This window comes from Lichenostomus cassidix, chromosome 3, assembly GCF_008360975.1.
Source record: "Lichenostomus cassidix isolate B80296 chromosome 3, HeHo_3.0, whole genome shotgun sequence".
Lineage (NCBI taxonomy): Eukaryota > Metazoa > Chordata > Aves > Passeriformes > Meliphagidae > Lichenostomus > Lichenostomus cassidix.
In genome coordinates this window covers 61,585,247-61,600,486 of record NC_139483.1, presented here as the reverse complement: position 1 = coordinate 61,600,486, position 15,240 = coordinate 61,585,247, and the positions used below count along the sequence as shown (strand labels likewise).

Below are 15,240 nucleotides of genomic sequence, written 5' to 3'. Positions count from 1 at the left end.
TATATAGACCTCTATAAATAGACAGTGATCCAACTAAGTATTCTTCTTTAAGTGGAGAAAATTAATTTAAAATAGACAGCTCTAGCATTTGAAATCAACGTAGATCTATTCAAGGAAGGTTTGCTCAAAAAGGGTGGTGTATAGAGAATTACTTTTGTAAATGACCATAGGTCTGCTGTTACTGTTTTTCCTTCTTTTTCTTTCTTTTTTTTTTTTTTTTTAAAGGCACTGTTAACCTTTATAATCATTTCAAGCATCAGAATATAAGCTCAAGGATATTGTACAGCCATCCCTCTGCAAAGGTCAATGGAAAATATCCTGGCTATTCCTTATATTTCCAGTATACCAGGTTAATATAGTTCTTGGAAAAAAAAACCAAAAAAACATTGTAGACAGTGAATTTGGGTTAAAATGATCCTCATTTCAGAAAATATGAGGAATTAAAAATTTAATCTGTTATGGTCCTCTAACAGTAAAGAGTGCCATCACTGGGTCTCTCAGATAAATAAGCACAGAAGACACTAAATATCAGTGAACAGATCCAGCGAAAACAAGACTGAACAAAACTAAATAATAGAATCAAATAGAGCAAACTTTTCCTAAAAGATTAGAAAAATGGAAATAAACCCATGAGTAGCTTCACAGGAAGTAAAAATTTTGCAATGATAACTCAAAAACAGAACACTGCAGTTTAGGGCTGCAGGAGATCCTTCAGTGTAGGCACATTTCAGATTCCTCATGTTCACACTTTCTCTTTGCCTCTGGGGTTCAGAGCAACACTATGTTTTCCTACAGGTGTTTAAGAGCAGGTATTCATCTTCCCTAACTTTAAGCACCTAACACAGGTGACTGTGTTAAGTTTACAAAGCTTAAGGCAATCAGTTTGCCTTGCCTTGTCAGCTTACTTTTCATCAGAATAACACATGGTTTGGTCTTGATGTGCTGAGCACAGGACCAAAAAGCAAACACAGATCCTGTGCTAAAGAGGCAACAGCTAATTCTTCTGTGAAGGTTCATACTTCAGTATTTTCACAATTCAGAGCATGCAGTGTAAACACTGTCCTTCTGATTCTTGTCTGACCATGATTTACAGTATGTAATGTGTAATTGCTTGCCAAAATAAGCATGGATCCCCTTATCTGTACAGAAGCCTTATTTAAAAATGACCTTAAAAAGGACATTATCCAATGATTTCAGTGGAAGTTTTTGCAATGTGACAAATTCCCCTTGAATCCTCCTTTAAACTAATCTAAATTAGAAATATTCCTATCTGTTCTTTAATTAAATTTAGGTTTTTTATTAAAAAAAAAGCTTTTATTGGAACAAGGCCAACAACGTGCTTAGTGAATTAATGATGTAAGCAATTTCTGAATGGTAAGAGAAGTAAGGAAAAGGTTGTCTAAATCAGTTATTCTACCTGCTTATTTTCAATAAATATATTTGCATAAATATAAATTATACATCTACACTCATCTAAATCCATCAGAATACCAGTTTTGCTACCACTGTAATTTACTTTATTTTCTATGGAGTAAAAATTGCAAATACAGTTTGAACACTGCAGCTTTACAATATTACATTATAAATGTGCTTGGTTTTGTTGTGTTCAGCTGTTAGTAAGCAGGTGGAACACAAGAGTATCTGTAGTATGAGCAAGAAAATAGCATCTCTAACATGACAAAATTGCAAAAATGCAAATTGAGACAACATGCATCTGAAAAGAAGGTTTATATTCCAAAAGAAACAAGTCATGACACGTACTTGCAGTGTTTTTTGGTTTGACTGTGAAGTAAAAATAGGAAAGAAAAATGGTCAAAACAGTCAGGTTCAGCATATTATTGTTATGGCAGAGAATGGCTTTATTAGTTCTCTATGTTTTCTGCATATCAAAACATAATTTTTAGGAATCTCACAGTAATTAATATCAATCTAATTATGAATAATGGTAGTAGGGATTTTCTCATTTACAGATGATACTTTTTTTCCTAGAGTTAAGGATGACTAATATTGACAATTAAAATTTTAAGTCTTCCCTTATTTCCTTTCATGAGGAAGCATGGAGCAGACATTTTTTCAACCCATGATGATAGTGCACAGTGAAACTGAACATTGTTCCTTCCTATACCAGCAGCAATTTTGCTCTGTCTTGTACAAGTGAGACTGTGCATGAGCTATGATATCAGAGACATTTGCCACAAATGATGAATAGTGCCAGATCAAGATCTGAATAATATATCCTATGATACCTGCTATGGATGAAAATTAAACTATTGCTCATCCTGAGAGGCTAACTCATACATGCAGACTGTGAAATCCAAATAAAAGTCAGATACTCCCAGCTAGCAAAATGAAGCCATTTAAAGTAAGCAGTTTCAGAAAGCTGTTCAAATTCTTTGATAGCATATGTTTTTGACATCAATGGAATTACAGAAGCAGAAATTTGACCTTTGTTATATACATGTATCTAAATCTTAAAATGAAGACCAGCATTACAAGTATGTACTGTGCTATTTAGTTGTGGTATGGCATGTCAGGGCCATTCTATACATCAAAATAGATCACAGGGCCATGGTTTTGACAGTTGTCATATGCAATTGTATTTCACTATTTATTTAAACAATATTTTCAAAAGTAATGAATGCATAAAATGAAGGAGTGCATACCTGGTTTTGTAAAGGAAACATCTTTTTCATGTCTGATTGCTTCGTGCTCTAGATTAAAAAAAAAACAAAAAACCCCCCAAAATTGCTATAATATTTCTAAATTACATTTTGCATGGGTGTTTTGGGTTTGGTTTTTTTTTTTTTTTTTTGCTTTGTGGATTTTTTTTGGTTATTTATTATTTGTTGATTTCATGTATGTTTTTCAGGATTAAACATTCAGTTTCTCTTGTTTCATGCTGTTATTTTAAAAAAGAAACCCACAGGTGAATATTTATTAACATATAATCCACTCTAGGATCTGCTGCAAAATAGCAAAGTTCATTAGTGCTGCACATAGCTCCACAAATATAGCTCCTATTAAAGCTACTAAGAGTCATGCATGTATCTTAAAGAATAAGTAAGTTAATAGGGTCTCCTCTAATTTCTTAAACGTAATTTTTATCTATTTTCCATTTTTATTATTTGAAATGAGAATATAGAGTAAACTCAGCAACCATTCACTCAGCCTTTCTTCTCGATTAAGATATACTTGAGCTGAATTTCCAAAGTCTTGAACACATGCTATTACATATGAATAAATTATATTTAGATGTGGAAAACGGATGTCATCTCCACATGCTCCCTTCCCCTATCCCTCCTCCCATACTTCTACTTCATAGTTATTACTAAAAAAAAATACAATTTATCTTATGTTGATTGAAATAGAAAAGACGTAAAAGCTTATTTTTTTCAAGTAAGTCTAGCAAACCAAATGCCAGACTTTGAAAAAAACCCACCCCAGAGATCTCATAGCACAGCAGCAGCTATGCAATGGAAAATGGGGCCAAAATACATTTCAGGGCTGAGGAATCAATGGACAGCTCTGCTGGCTATCACTGTTGAGCCACTAGCAGAGAAGAAAACCCGGATTCTCAGCGTGGCATAGAAAAGAGTGCTTTATTATTTTGATTTCAGCTTATATAGACTTTTCAGAAGTCATCCAGATTGGTCAGTCAGAAACCTCCCCCTAGGCCTAATTGGCCAGGCCTGAACTGTCCAAATCTCGAAACACTGTTTTAATAACATCCAAACTTTATCTTTGTTTATAAAACACAGGAGAAAGTTCTCATGAGAAAGACCTGCGCTAGCCACAGCTGGCCTTGTTTCCAGGTGATGCTTCCCACAGCTTACCAGCTGTGCATCCCTTTCATTTTGAAAAATGAAGACCCAAAACCGTGATTTAAAGTGGAAAGTGCTGAAAATGAGAATGGCCTCTGAAAAAAGGGTAATATGCCTCAGCCTTTCTGCTACATGGATGAATAATTGAACTCCTAGTAACTGTGATTTTAGGTGAAGCGACAAGTTGAGAAATGCTGAGATGAAGACAACATAGGGAATTTCAAATGGGAAACATTTTTATGAAGCATGAATGAAAACTTGGTTCAGTGAAGAGTGATACATTTCCCATATCCCATTTTTCTGATCATTAAATTATTTGGGGAATTAATTACTTTGCATTCTGAAGCTGTGAAAGATATAGAAAATCAACAAGCAGTCTGTGTGGTAAGTTATGGACTCTTTCTTGAGTTCTTATTGACTGAGAAGAATTCAGGATGCAGTTATATTAAAATATATTTTTTTTTAACTTAGAAGGACCATTTATTCAACCCAAGTAATTTTAATAGTGATTTTAAAAAAAACTTGTAACTCCTATGTGAATTTTTGTTGTTGGGACTTTTGATATGGGAAACATAGAATGAATTCACTCCTGCACTGAAGCAGTTAATTATGTCAAATGGTCTTTTAAATAGCAGTGACAAGTCAGTATGTTAAATGAAAGAAATGAAAGACATGGTTGTAAAGACACTATTATTTTAAGCAAAATTAGAAATTGCCAAGGGTATGTTTCCATATGTAAAAGTAAAAAAAAGACACGCATATCCAGCAATTTTACAGGAATTTTTCTGATTAAGGTAGGAATCACATACTTGCAGGCTTTGCCTGGGCTACAGAAGACAAAAGACGTTAAATTGTAATAGTTAGATACAGAAAAAAGACAAAATATACTCTTTTTTTCCCCTTTCTTCTTAACATTCAAATATTTTTTTGGAGTCAGTTCCCAGTTGTTCCTAGCTTCCCCTACTTGTGCAAGGATGCAAAGCATTCAAACCCCCAAAGTATAGACAGCTATAGACTGCCAGTGATGATTAGAATGTTCTAGAACATTCCAGTTCTAGCTTCTAGAACACTCTTTATTGCTAGATTTTTTTTTCTCCTGTCAGCATTACATTAAAAAAACTGTAAGGTCTAAATCACAGATAACACCCAAAGACTTAGAGTTTAGTCCCAAAAACATTTTCTCCATGAGATAAGACTGATCTAAAGTTCAAATCCATCTGGCAATTTATCTTCATATTTGGGATCCCTTCAGAGGTTTGATTTACTGCTATGCCCCATTTCATTAGCTCAGCTCTGGCTAATGAGAGGCTACAGCAAGCAGCAAAGGAGCTGAAAAGCCTTGACCTGTCTTCATCATTGAAAGACAATTCTTAGTAGAACAGTGTCTGCAATTGCCACTCTGCCGATTTTGCTCTAAATGTTATCAGTTACATATATCAAAATACTGTAAAAAATTGCTGCAATGCAAATATACTACACTAGATGAGTGCTGAATAGCATTCAACACCCCCGCCATAAATCAGGAGAGAATCACTTATTCTTACCTGACTTCTCAGTGGGAGTTGTCTTTTGTTGTTTCATTTTCTCCTCTGTATCGAGAAAGCAGCATTAAAATCACAGTGTGTTAGCATAGGTGTGTATAATTGGAAAATCATTTCTGTAGGTGATATTATGCACATGGCTCACAATGACAAAATAAATGCATGTCTTTAGCATCACTATCCCACCGTAGCACTGTAAAACAGCATGCATGCAATATGAGTTCTGACTGCATGGTGAGATCATACTCCATGGAGAAAGTAAATTACTGAGCCTAATGTCTCAGCTGCCAGAAAACAGCCACATGCCTTTCAGGCAGGCACTCAGGTGGAAACCATCCTATTACTGCATCCATTACACCTTTGCCAACATCACCTTCCCGAGTGTCTAAGTCCAACAGTTTGCTATGAAACAACACTAAGAGCTTTGTTTAGATACTGCCTAACCACAAACATGATTGGAAGTCTCCACATCTCCACATGTGTCTACATTCTGAAGACGAGAAAGGCATGGAGATGCCCAAGCACAGAATATCTCACAGGGGGACACACGGGACAGTCTGAATGCCAGTTCACACCACTGGACAAGCCTACCTAGACCTAGCTGGGGACCTGTCACAAAACCTTGGAGCAGCCCTGAACTCCTGCTAGTCTCATGGAAAAACTGCCCAAGTCCACATGCTCTTGAGCTGCCTGTGGATTTGCTCAGCACAATTGTCTGATTATGTGGACCCGTGTTGACATCAGTCACCAGACTGAACTGTCTCTTCTCCAAGTAAGTTGGTGGGACTACACTCTATAATCAAGTGGGATCTATTTTACCTTCCCCATGCCCCAGCCAGGTGGAAACTGGGATGTTTATGTTCAGATTTCTACTCTGCCTAGCTTGGTTGATTTTAAATTCACTCTACCTAATCCTTTTACAGCTCTGCTCCATTTTGACTCTTTCCATAACTCAGTTTAAGCCTCTCTCCTAACCCCTATATTTCAACATTCACATACATTACTAAATTCTTAAATATGCTTAAGAGACTTTCAGACTGTATTTCCCCTTCCTCTTGCTGAAAGCGATTTGGATCCACATGCCTCTGGTCCCTTCCTTTCCCCTAAGACATCTAGAAGGTGTCAGATTGAAGATGACAATGGCTGGGTGGAGATCAGGTTGGACAGATATGTCTTTGTCCCCTAGTCTTGTTTGTTTTGTCTGTTTCTGGAAGAAAATCAGTACTGATAGGATCAAATATAGGGAGAGATAAAGCTATATGATTACTGATATTTTCTAGTATTTGGAAATTAAATATAGCTCTGCATTGTTATGCTTTTCAGTTGTTGTCTAGTAGGTGGCAATTTAATTTCTCTTAATTTGTATTAAGTTTAGGGCTTTTTTATCCCACTAACTCAGCTATTGTTATTATCAGCTTCTTATGAAAGCAGTGAATTAAAAATCTCATCTCCATGTTATGAATGTCTGAGAAGCTAGAAAGGTTTTTATAGTTCAACCAGCAGTTTGAAGGTGCAACTTATTGAAAGCAAGTGTCCTTTTTTCTGCTGTTAGAAGAGCTTTAATATATATAATAGTGCATTTCACTAGTTTAGATTGGGAAAAAAACCGGCTTGCTGATTTTAAATAAAGGCCCTGTAACATGCACTGGATAAATGGCAAGAGAAAATCAAAAGTCTTCTCTTTCTTTGGGTATTATACTAACACTTTTGAACACTAAATAATATATTTTTCTTTTTCCTAATTCTGTTGAGAATGTACAACAATGTTTGTTCTGTAACTCTCGGATAATAAGTCTGTGAGGAAACAAGAAAGGAAATAAGTTTGTGAGTGGATGGCATATCTGATCCATCTGAAAGTAGGGGTGGTGTTTCTTCTCAAAATGAATTTATTCTTGAAAGCAGAATGTCTTGGATGCTCTGTGGATTTGCATTCATCTGGCAATGAATACAGTAATTTTTTGGTGTTCATTCACCTACCTATTCTGCAACCTAACCACACAGCAAATATTGATCTGCTGATTCCACTGGAGAACACCCTGATGCATTCCCTGGCAGATCTCCAGGTGGTGGCTGCATGGCTTTTTCTCTGACTTTCTAGCCATTGGTTGCAGCCAGAAGGAAAACTGAAGGTGCAGAATATCTAGATTTAAGGAGAACAGTCTCTATAATGGCATACACTTCAAGACATCAGGAAGCTTCATAAAATTGTTCTGTTCCCCACGTTCAGTATGAGAAAAAGCAGAGAAAAACACGTGATGAGGATAATATTTATTATTTTGCCAAGAACCAAAGTCATATTTCTAGTTCTTCATGGATAATTTTTGTTTACCATATCATGAGAAGTCTTAAAAATAAAAAATTAAACAATTCTGAGAACTTCATAAAGCTATAAAGAGTCCAAAATAAATGTTATGCATATTAAAAAAAAAATCCTGATTTTACTCTAATTTTGAGTAAACCCATAGTTTAAAGTTCTGAAATCTTTCATTGCTGAGAATTTACTTGCTCTGCAGAGCTCCAGTTTTGCAGCAGTACAAGCATTAATATTAATTTTTTCCCTGATGTACCTAATTTAAATGGAAAAAATATGGCTGTAAACATTTCTCTGTGTATTGCAGACAGTTTCAGCAGAATTACATCTGGAATGAATTCCCAGGCTTTGCTTGCTTTCACTGACACACACAAAACTCTCTTTAATTTAAACATTTCCCTACAGGATCAATATATTTTCTGAAATTCTTTAATATCTCAGTCATGTGATACTTCTAAGTCTGATGACAGGAGGCATAGGAAAAATGGTTTGAAGCTGCACTGAATCAAGGTGAAAAAGGAGGCCACTGTTTTGTACAGAATGAAGCTTTTATAATTCAAGCTGCTAACTCAAGAGCTCTCATTGGCACACAGCAGGCAGAAGCACTATTACCACCAGTGCCTGTAGATTAATACTTCCAGTCATCAAGTGAAACTCAAAACAGCCACTGTTCTCCAAAGCAACCATTAATCACCTGAGAATTGAGTTTTTATGCTAAAGGAAATTTAGCAAGCATTTCTCTATCCTTTTTTTTTTTTTTTTTTTCCTTCAAGCACTTAAATTCCAAGGGCTTGCTGTCTGGAATATACTGCACTATAGTTGAGTAAAATGATTATCAGTCCAATATACTGGTTTGTGACCAGATGCTCCGATGTTTGAGAATGCCTTACCAAGGAAATTAATTTTCCTGCTGCTATATGGATGAGATTGGGCTAATTGTGCAGCAAGACTGATTTCATTTAGCAGGAAAAATGAGTGCTCATGTCACCTGTCATTCTGGCCACCACTGTGGTCACCAAGGTTGGCTTCCTCACTAGGACATTCCTGGCTTGGTTCAAACCACCTACTGGCTGAAGCATTCTGCTAGCTATTAATACACAGAAAGGGAATCAATTAGTTAAACAAAAAGCTTGGCCTACGTGTATTTGAAGGATGAAGTGAGAAATCATTTTCCCTATTGACTCAAAACCAATTCTTCACTAAATCAGCGACTCAAGGCTTCCAGGAAACCTCAAAACATCTATGAAAATACTTAACTTACGAGACAGAGCACTGCACATTTTAAAAATTAATGAGAAAAATACTAAATACATAGGAGAAATTGATTAAAAATCTTAAGGACAAAATGTAATGAAATAAAGCCTGCTTGCTTATCATTGAACACATAAGAGTCAAAATGTTTATCCAATCAATTATTCATGAGTACTTCATTTCAATGTGATTCAAACAGCAGCACTGCCAGCAAAGGTCAATAGGATGTTGACGCTTGATTTCCAGTGCCCATTGCTTCTGGTAAAACCACTCAGGAGTGGGGTAAGCTGAGCATCGATAGCTGAGTTTCCTGTGAGGTTACCCTCTTAGTCTTGTTGATTCACACCAGATCTAACTGTGGATCCTTGAGTGCTTTCATTCTCAAAAAACATGATGAGGCACAGAGCTTTGGTTTGAAAGGAAGACTCCTTGTTCTGCTTGCTGTGGCCAGTTGTTCCTATTTACAGTATACCTGAGTACACAATCAGTCCAGGATTGGTATTGCTATTTTTAGTTCAGCTCCTGTTCTGGGATTCAGGAACTGGAGGCTGCCTCTGTGCAGGCTGTCAACTACTAATGAGATTGTAGCGTCTCCTTTTTTGGGGGACCACACCCACTTCATGTAATAATTAATTTACTGAAAAGGTTGAGAAGGGCTAATTCCCAGTACACCTCTTTGATGTATTGGAAGGCAGTAAAGAACTCCTGCCTCAAACTCTGGAAAATGGGTTTTGCTAATGCATTTTACTACACGAGTGAGAAAAGTCACAGAAGTGGTCAAAAACTGTGACATCCAAATCCTTTCAGTTAAATTTCACCCTAATTTTTGTTCTTCTCAGAAGCACTGAAAAAACACAATGGCACAAAGCACAAAACCTGTGCTTAATTCAAGGATTCCTCCAAGTTTTGCAGACCACACATATCCTTATCAAGGAGAGTTTGGGAGTAACTGGAGATTACTTTAGCAAACCTACCTGGCTTATTCTGAGAGACAGCTTTTTCACGTTTAACACGTTCATGCTCTGCAAATAAGAACCCTCACATTAGAAGGCTTTTTAATGTTTAGAAGATTTTAAAAATAAAAGATTCTCATTATAATTTTAAAAGATGACTTTGCATTACATATTCCCACTAGACTTGAGACAAATTTTTTGATAAGTATATTTCTCAAGGAAAGAAGTTTAACTATTTTTCCCTTTAAAATTGAAAGAATGAAAAGATTTTAAAACTTTTCAATGTGGTTTAATTATTTTTTGTGCATTTTTAGAAACATCATAGAATTTCTAAAGTTATTAATTGCTTCTACTATTAATTGTGATTGCTATCACTGATCTCTTATATAGAAGAATTCTTCTTGATGTTTACTATGGAAATTATGTCAGTTTTTATTACAATAAAAGTGGGCTTCTCTTGTAAAGAATGACAAATAAATGTTCCGTATCCTGCACAAAGAAAAGAAAAATAGTTTTCCATGTTTCTTTCTGTCGTGTATTTGGCCGGACTAGAGCTGATTTTCTTCGTGTTAGCTAGTATGGGGATCCCATAAACATATTGTGAACCACTTACTACAGTGGATATTATCCTGTATTATAAGATAATATGTATGCAATTTTGTGCTATTTAAAAAGTAAACCATCCAAATCCCAACATCATGAGACAGTAAAAAACCCATGTAATTTCAGAGGAATGTTAAAAATGTTTTTAATTCTGATTTGTAGCTCCAATGTCTAAGCTGTGCAGCAGGTGAGCATTGCAGCATACCACGAAATAAATCTCTAAAACTTGAACCAGAGGCCTGGGCAGAGAATTGCTCAGACCCTTCCTCATCTGTGACCACACTGATTGTTTCCCAGTGCAAAGCTGCCATGGAGACAACAGGCATAGGGTCTCAGCTGAATTGGAAAATGGTTTCCATGCAAACTGAGACCTGTGAAACACACCTGGTCCTGCATTAGAGAGTGAATCATTGCAAACCAGTTTCATAAGTCAAAATGTTGTGTGAGTTTGTGTTGATGAATCCTATCTTAAGCTGTTAAAACTTTGTAAAAATAAGGAAATACCTTCCTTCTGAAAGTTACAATAACAATATTCTATATCACCTTGATACTTACTGTGTTCATGAGGGTTCTCTGAGGTAGCTAGAAGTAAACAAAAAAGGTATATTTTAATATTTTTTGTTACTGTGATGCAGAATTAAATGCATTTCTTAATTACATTTTAGACACATAAAATTTCAGTGAAATCGATATTGAAGGGTGCAACCATTACATTGTCTTATACTCTCCACCTCAGACACACAAATGAGATGTTTAGCTAAGAAATACAGGCACACTAAATTCCTCATTTAGCCAAAATTTGGTACAAATGCCCCTGGAAGGCTCTGCACCTCTTCCCTGGGCTGGGTCACCCTCACTAAATGCTGACTATAACCAAACCTAGGGAAAACCTTGCTAAGTAAGGCATTCACTTCAGTGCCCACTGAGAAACAGGGCATGTCTCATAAGGTCTCTACTAGGCAAAGACAGAAAAATAATTTTAGCTTGAGTGAAGAAACAACACCTAGGGCAGTCAAAACATGAGAGTACCTGATGAATGCACTTTCTCTATGGGGCCAATGAATTTCAGACGGATTCAGGGATACTCCCAGAAGCAGAATGCCGTATTTGGAAATGTTCATTAACTTAATTAAGCAACTTCTAAACAAAAGGATTTCAGTGCTGCAACTTCTAAAATTTGTGTCATTTTATTTTCTACATTTTTCTAGAAAAAAACCAAAACCAACAAACCCAGATGAGATAAAACTGAAAACCAAGTTATTACTTTCCATGGATGTTAAGAGAACATTCCTCAGGTAAAGAGAGAGCTTGGCAGCTGTACCAAATGTCATTATTGGTTCCACAGAAGGAAGCAAAATGTCAAGACCTAGCCCTCCAGCTGGATTTTCTTCCTGACTTTTGCTACGCAGCTGTTGTTTTCAAGAGAAGAAAGGCTCTACCACCTGCATGTCTTGTGTGTGAGAGAGAGAGTAATCCCACAGAGAGATGCAGCAGGGCAGGGGATGAGCTGCTTGTGCAGCTCCAGCAACACAAGCAATAAAACTGCTGCTGGGAGCTCCCAGGCTGTGATCCACCGAGCTCCTGAGCTCCCCAGCTCCCACTTGGGACAAAAACTGCTGTGCATGTGGGTGTCTGTTCTACTTGTTTTCCCTGCAGTATAAAATTGCTTTCATTTTATATCCACTCTCTGATCCAAGCTGTTGTTGTGCATTTAAAGAGACAGCAACTGGAGACGGTGTACAGAACAAATTGAAAAAAAGAAACAGAACATTTTTGTGGGTAATAAAAACTAAAGATACAAAATAAGTGTAATATTCTTGCTCCTAATTGAGGAATAGGGAATAAGAAACAAGAGGGGAAAAAAAGGTCCTATGAAAAAGCCACATTTGTTATTTTTATGTGTGTAAGAAAATATTTTTGTAAATTTAGGCTCTTTTAACACCTTGAAACCAACAAAAAAGTAGTTCTCTAACCATCATAAGCTGAGGAAAATTCTATTACAATTGAGTTTCAATGAAATATGTCAGAAATTTGTAGAGGAAATTAATTTCTTATTGTGTCAAAAGACATAGTGAGACATGGGCAGGTAATTATGAATTTCAATTTGCAGAAATTAATTTCACAGCAAATATTTAAATAAAATCTGAAGTTCAGGGGCTGGTATAATGACTTACATAACTAGTACAGAATGTTGTGTCATGTAACATTTTCAGCAATCACCCAAAATGATCAGAGCTAGGCCATATATGAACAGCATTAATTTAAAGACTCTTTACTGACACTGCTTAATAAAGGTTATAAATAAACTTTTGTAATAACATCTTTATCAAAGATCTGCCCAAAATCAAAACAAAACCATTACTCCTTAACTTTCCAGTGAAACCAGTACAGATATTTCCCTTTTTATGCTGGTAAATATAAGCCACAGAGAATGTTTAAAACAACAGGAACACAGCTAAAGTGTGGTCCCTGAAATTTGTGAAGGTACCTCTGTTGTCCTTGTCCATGTTTTCAGTGGAGGCATTAATTAGACATACTTATATAATATCAGTATCAAGACAGATTGAGATAACTGCTATCTCGGCTTTGCCTAAAAGTCCAGCTTTCTTATTTCTGGCATAACACTCAGAGATATTCTACCAGATATTTTGATGAAATAATGAGGATATTCTAAAGTTAAAAGTCTCAACAGGTTGTGCTGGTCATTCTAAAATACATCTATGTTTTTTTCTGTTTAAAAAAAAGCCAAAACAAAACACCAAGGTGAAATTTTGAAGTGGTATTTGGGCCATAAAAATAAACTTTTATATTTTGCTAACTGTGATTTCAGTACATTCAATATTAATGTTATCCTCCTTGTATGTCATTATCTCATAAAAAATGCAACTCAAATGACTTACACAGTAAGCAGAAAGTTAAAAAAATGAAATCCCAAGACCATTAGATCCATTTTAACAGTATCACAGTTATCTGTAATGTGGGTACCCTGATTTTTATTCTACTTACTGAAAATGGCAAGACAATAAAGCTAAATGTCAATAATCAAGTCAGACTTTGCAAGATATTTAATAATATATTATATGTTATTTAGCCTGAAGGGTGAGAAAGGAAAGGCTGTGTTCTGCAGATCTGGGAATTTCATGCACTTCATGTAATGTCTTGCACTGGATGTGCAAACAAGCATTTTTTGGTTTGGCCACTGATGGAGAGAGGGTGCTGGGCTAAATGAACTCTTGGTCTCATTTCAAATAGTTGTTCTGATGTCATTAGCTAACAGGAGTACCTCTGGGTAAATAAGTACTTATTGTTCTCAGTGTTAGAAAAATTCAGTCCTAAATAAGTACTTTATCTTCATTTATTTAACACTTAAACTATACTAGAGGAGGAACAAGGTCATATTTAAATCTAATAAAAGTTGGATTGTTGATGAAATACTTGGAAATACATAAGATCTGAACTGCATCAATGAAATTATTTGGTTCTACTCTAAGCAAAAATTTGATTTTTTCCCCTGCCATTCTAAATTAATTATTGGAACCAGGCTTGGTAGGTATCTTGCTGTTTTTCATTTAACTTCAAATTTTCTTTGACTTGCCTGGTATTGTGAAGGCCACAAGGATATTAATTACATATGGCATATTTTTGTAAATTAGTTTCTGATATGGGTTCAGAAATGAAATCTTGCATTTTATTGAACCAGAAATTGGTAGGGCTAAAAACAGAATGTGTTTTTTGATTATACCATGTCTATTTTCCATCTGGATAACAGTTATTTGCCATTCAGACAGCAAATACATTTGTCCGTGTGCACATTCTGTAAGAAAAGGATATGTTGTGCAGGAAATAAAAGCAATGCCAGAAGTACTCGTTTTAGTAAAGAAAAACAGAATAATAATACATGCTCTAGGTGAGAAAAATTCATTCCAGTTGGATAGTTACAGGTATATTATGAATAAGAAAGTTACTTTCCCATGGACAAAGTAAGACCCTGGGTTTTTTTCCCATTAAAGAGAGCACAAAGAATCTTTACCATGTGTTGGACTGGAGATTGCATGAATACACAACATACACATAATGCTAATCTGTAATAACATTACAGGCCAAAAGAGAGATCAAGACCAACAGGAATCTTCTAATGGAATTCTCAAAATTTTGAAAGTATTCCTTCCAGTTTATACATCATGACAAAGATAAAATCATTGATTTCTCTATTTGAGTTCATTTTCCCTGAAAATGAACTCCAGACAAACAAATGATTTGTCCTTTGGACAAATTAATGGACATTACTCCTCCAAAATTCAAGTTTCAGGAACTTAAGAGACCACATCATCCTGCATAATTTAAAGTAAGCACGACAGTTTTGTTCTAGTTAGTGCAAGGTTTTTCAAACAGTGAAGTAACTGTATTATAAAGAAGTCAAACAGAGTAAAATATATTCCTTACGTGTTTCAGATAATAAGTTCAGAAAGAAAAGGGATAGGACTTACCACTCTGTTAAGGAGCAGTTCCCTACACTTGTGAAGTTATTGGCTGTACTCTTTGTCATTCAAAGGAGAAGTCAAATGTTCTCATAAGTTTTCTAGATCAGCAGACCTGATCTCTCATATCTGCCTGTGTCTTACTCAAGTTCCTCTGGCTAGCTGGGAAACTGGCAGACTGTGTTGAAAAGCCAGTCTGCTGCATATATGTCAAAAAAAGTGACTCAACAGATTAGCTGCAGCAGAGTTCCTAAAAAGAGAATAGCTTGTGCTCATCCCGAC

The 15,240-nt window shown here is 35.7% G+C and overlaps 1 protein-coding gene across 14 annotated transcripts in view; it reads right to left on the bottom strand.

Moving 5' to 3' along the window:
• The window catches only part of TRDN (triadin), a 228,633-nt gene that overhangs the window by 27,955 nt on the left and 185,438 nt on the right, over window positions 1-15,240 (bottom strand). For 12 of the 14 annotated variants that reach the window (XM_085056055.1, XM_085056050.1, XM_085056056.1 and 9 more), the window contains 6 exons: window positions 11,036-11,062; window positions 9,899-9,946; window positions 5,366-5,410; window positions 4,631-4,648; window positions 2,664-2,711; window positions 1,762-1,782 (listed from right to left, as the gene is read on the bottom strand). In XM_085056055.1, coding sequence (XP_084912181.1) covers window positions 1,762-1,782; window positions 2,664-2,711; window positions 4,631-4,648; window positions 5,366-5,410; window positions 9,899-9,946; window positions 11,036-11,062 — 207 coding nt within the window. The remainder of the gene's footprint in view (window positions 1-1,761; window positions 1,783-2,663; window positions 2,712-4,630; window positions 4,649-5,365; window positions 5,411-9,898; window positions 9,947-11,035; window positions 11,063-15,240) is intronic. The other 2 variants (XM_085056054.1, XM_085056063.1) reach the window with 1 other exon arrangement.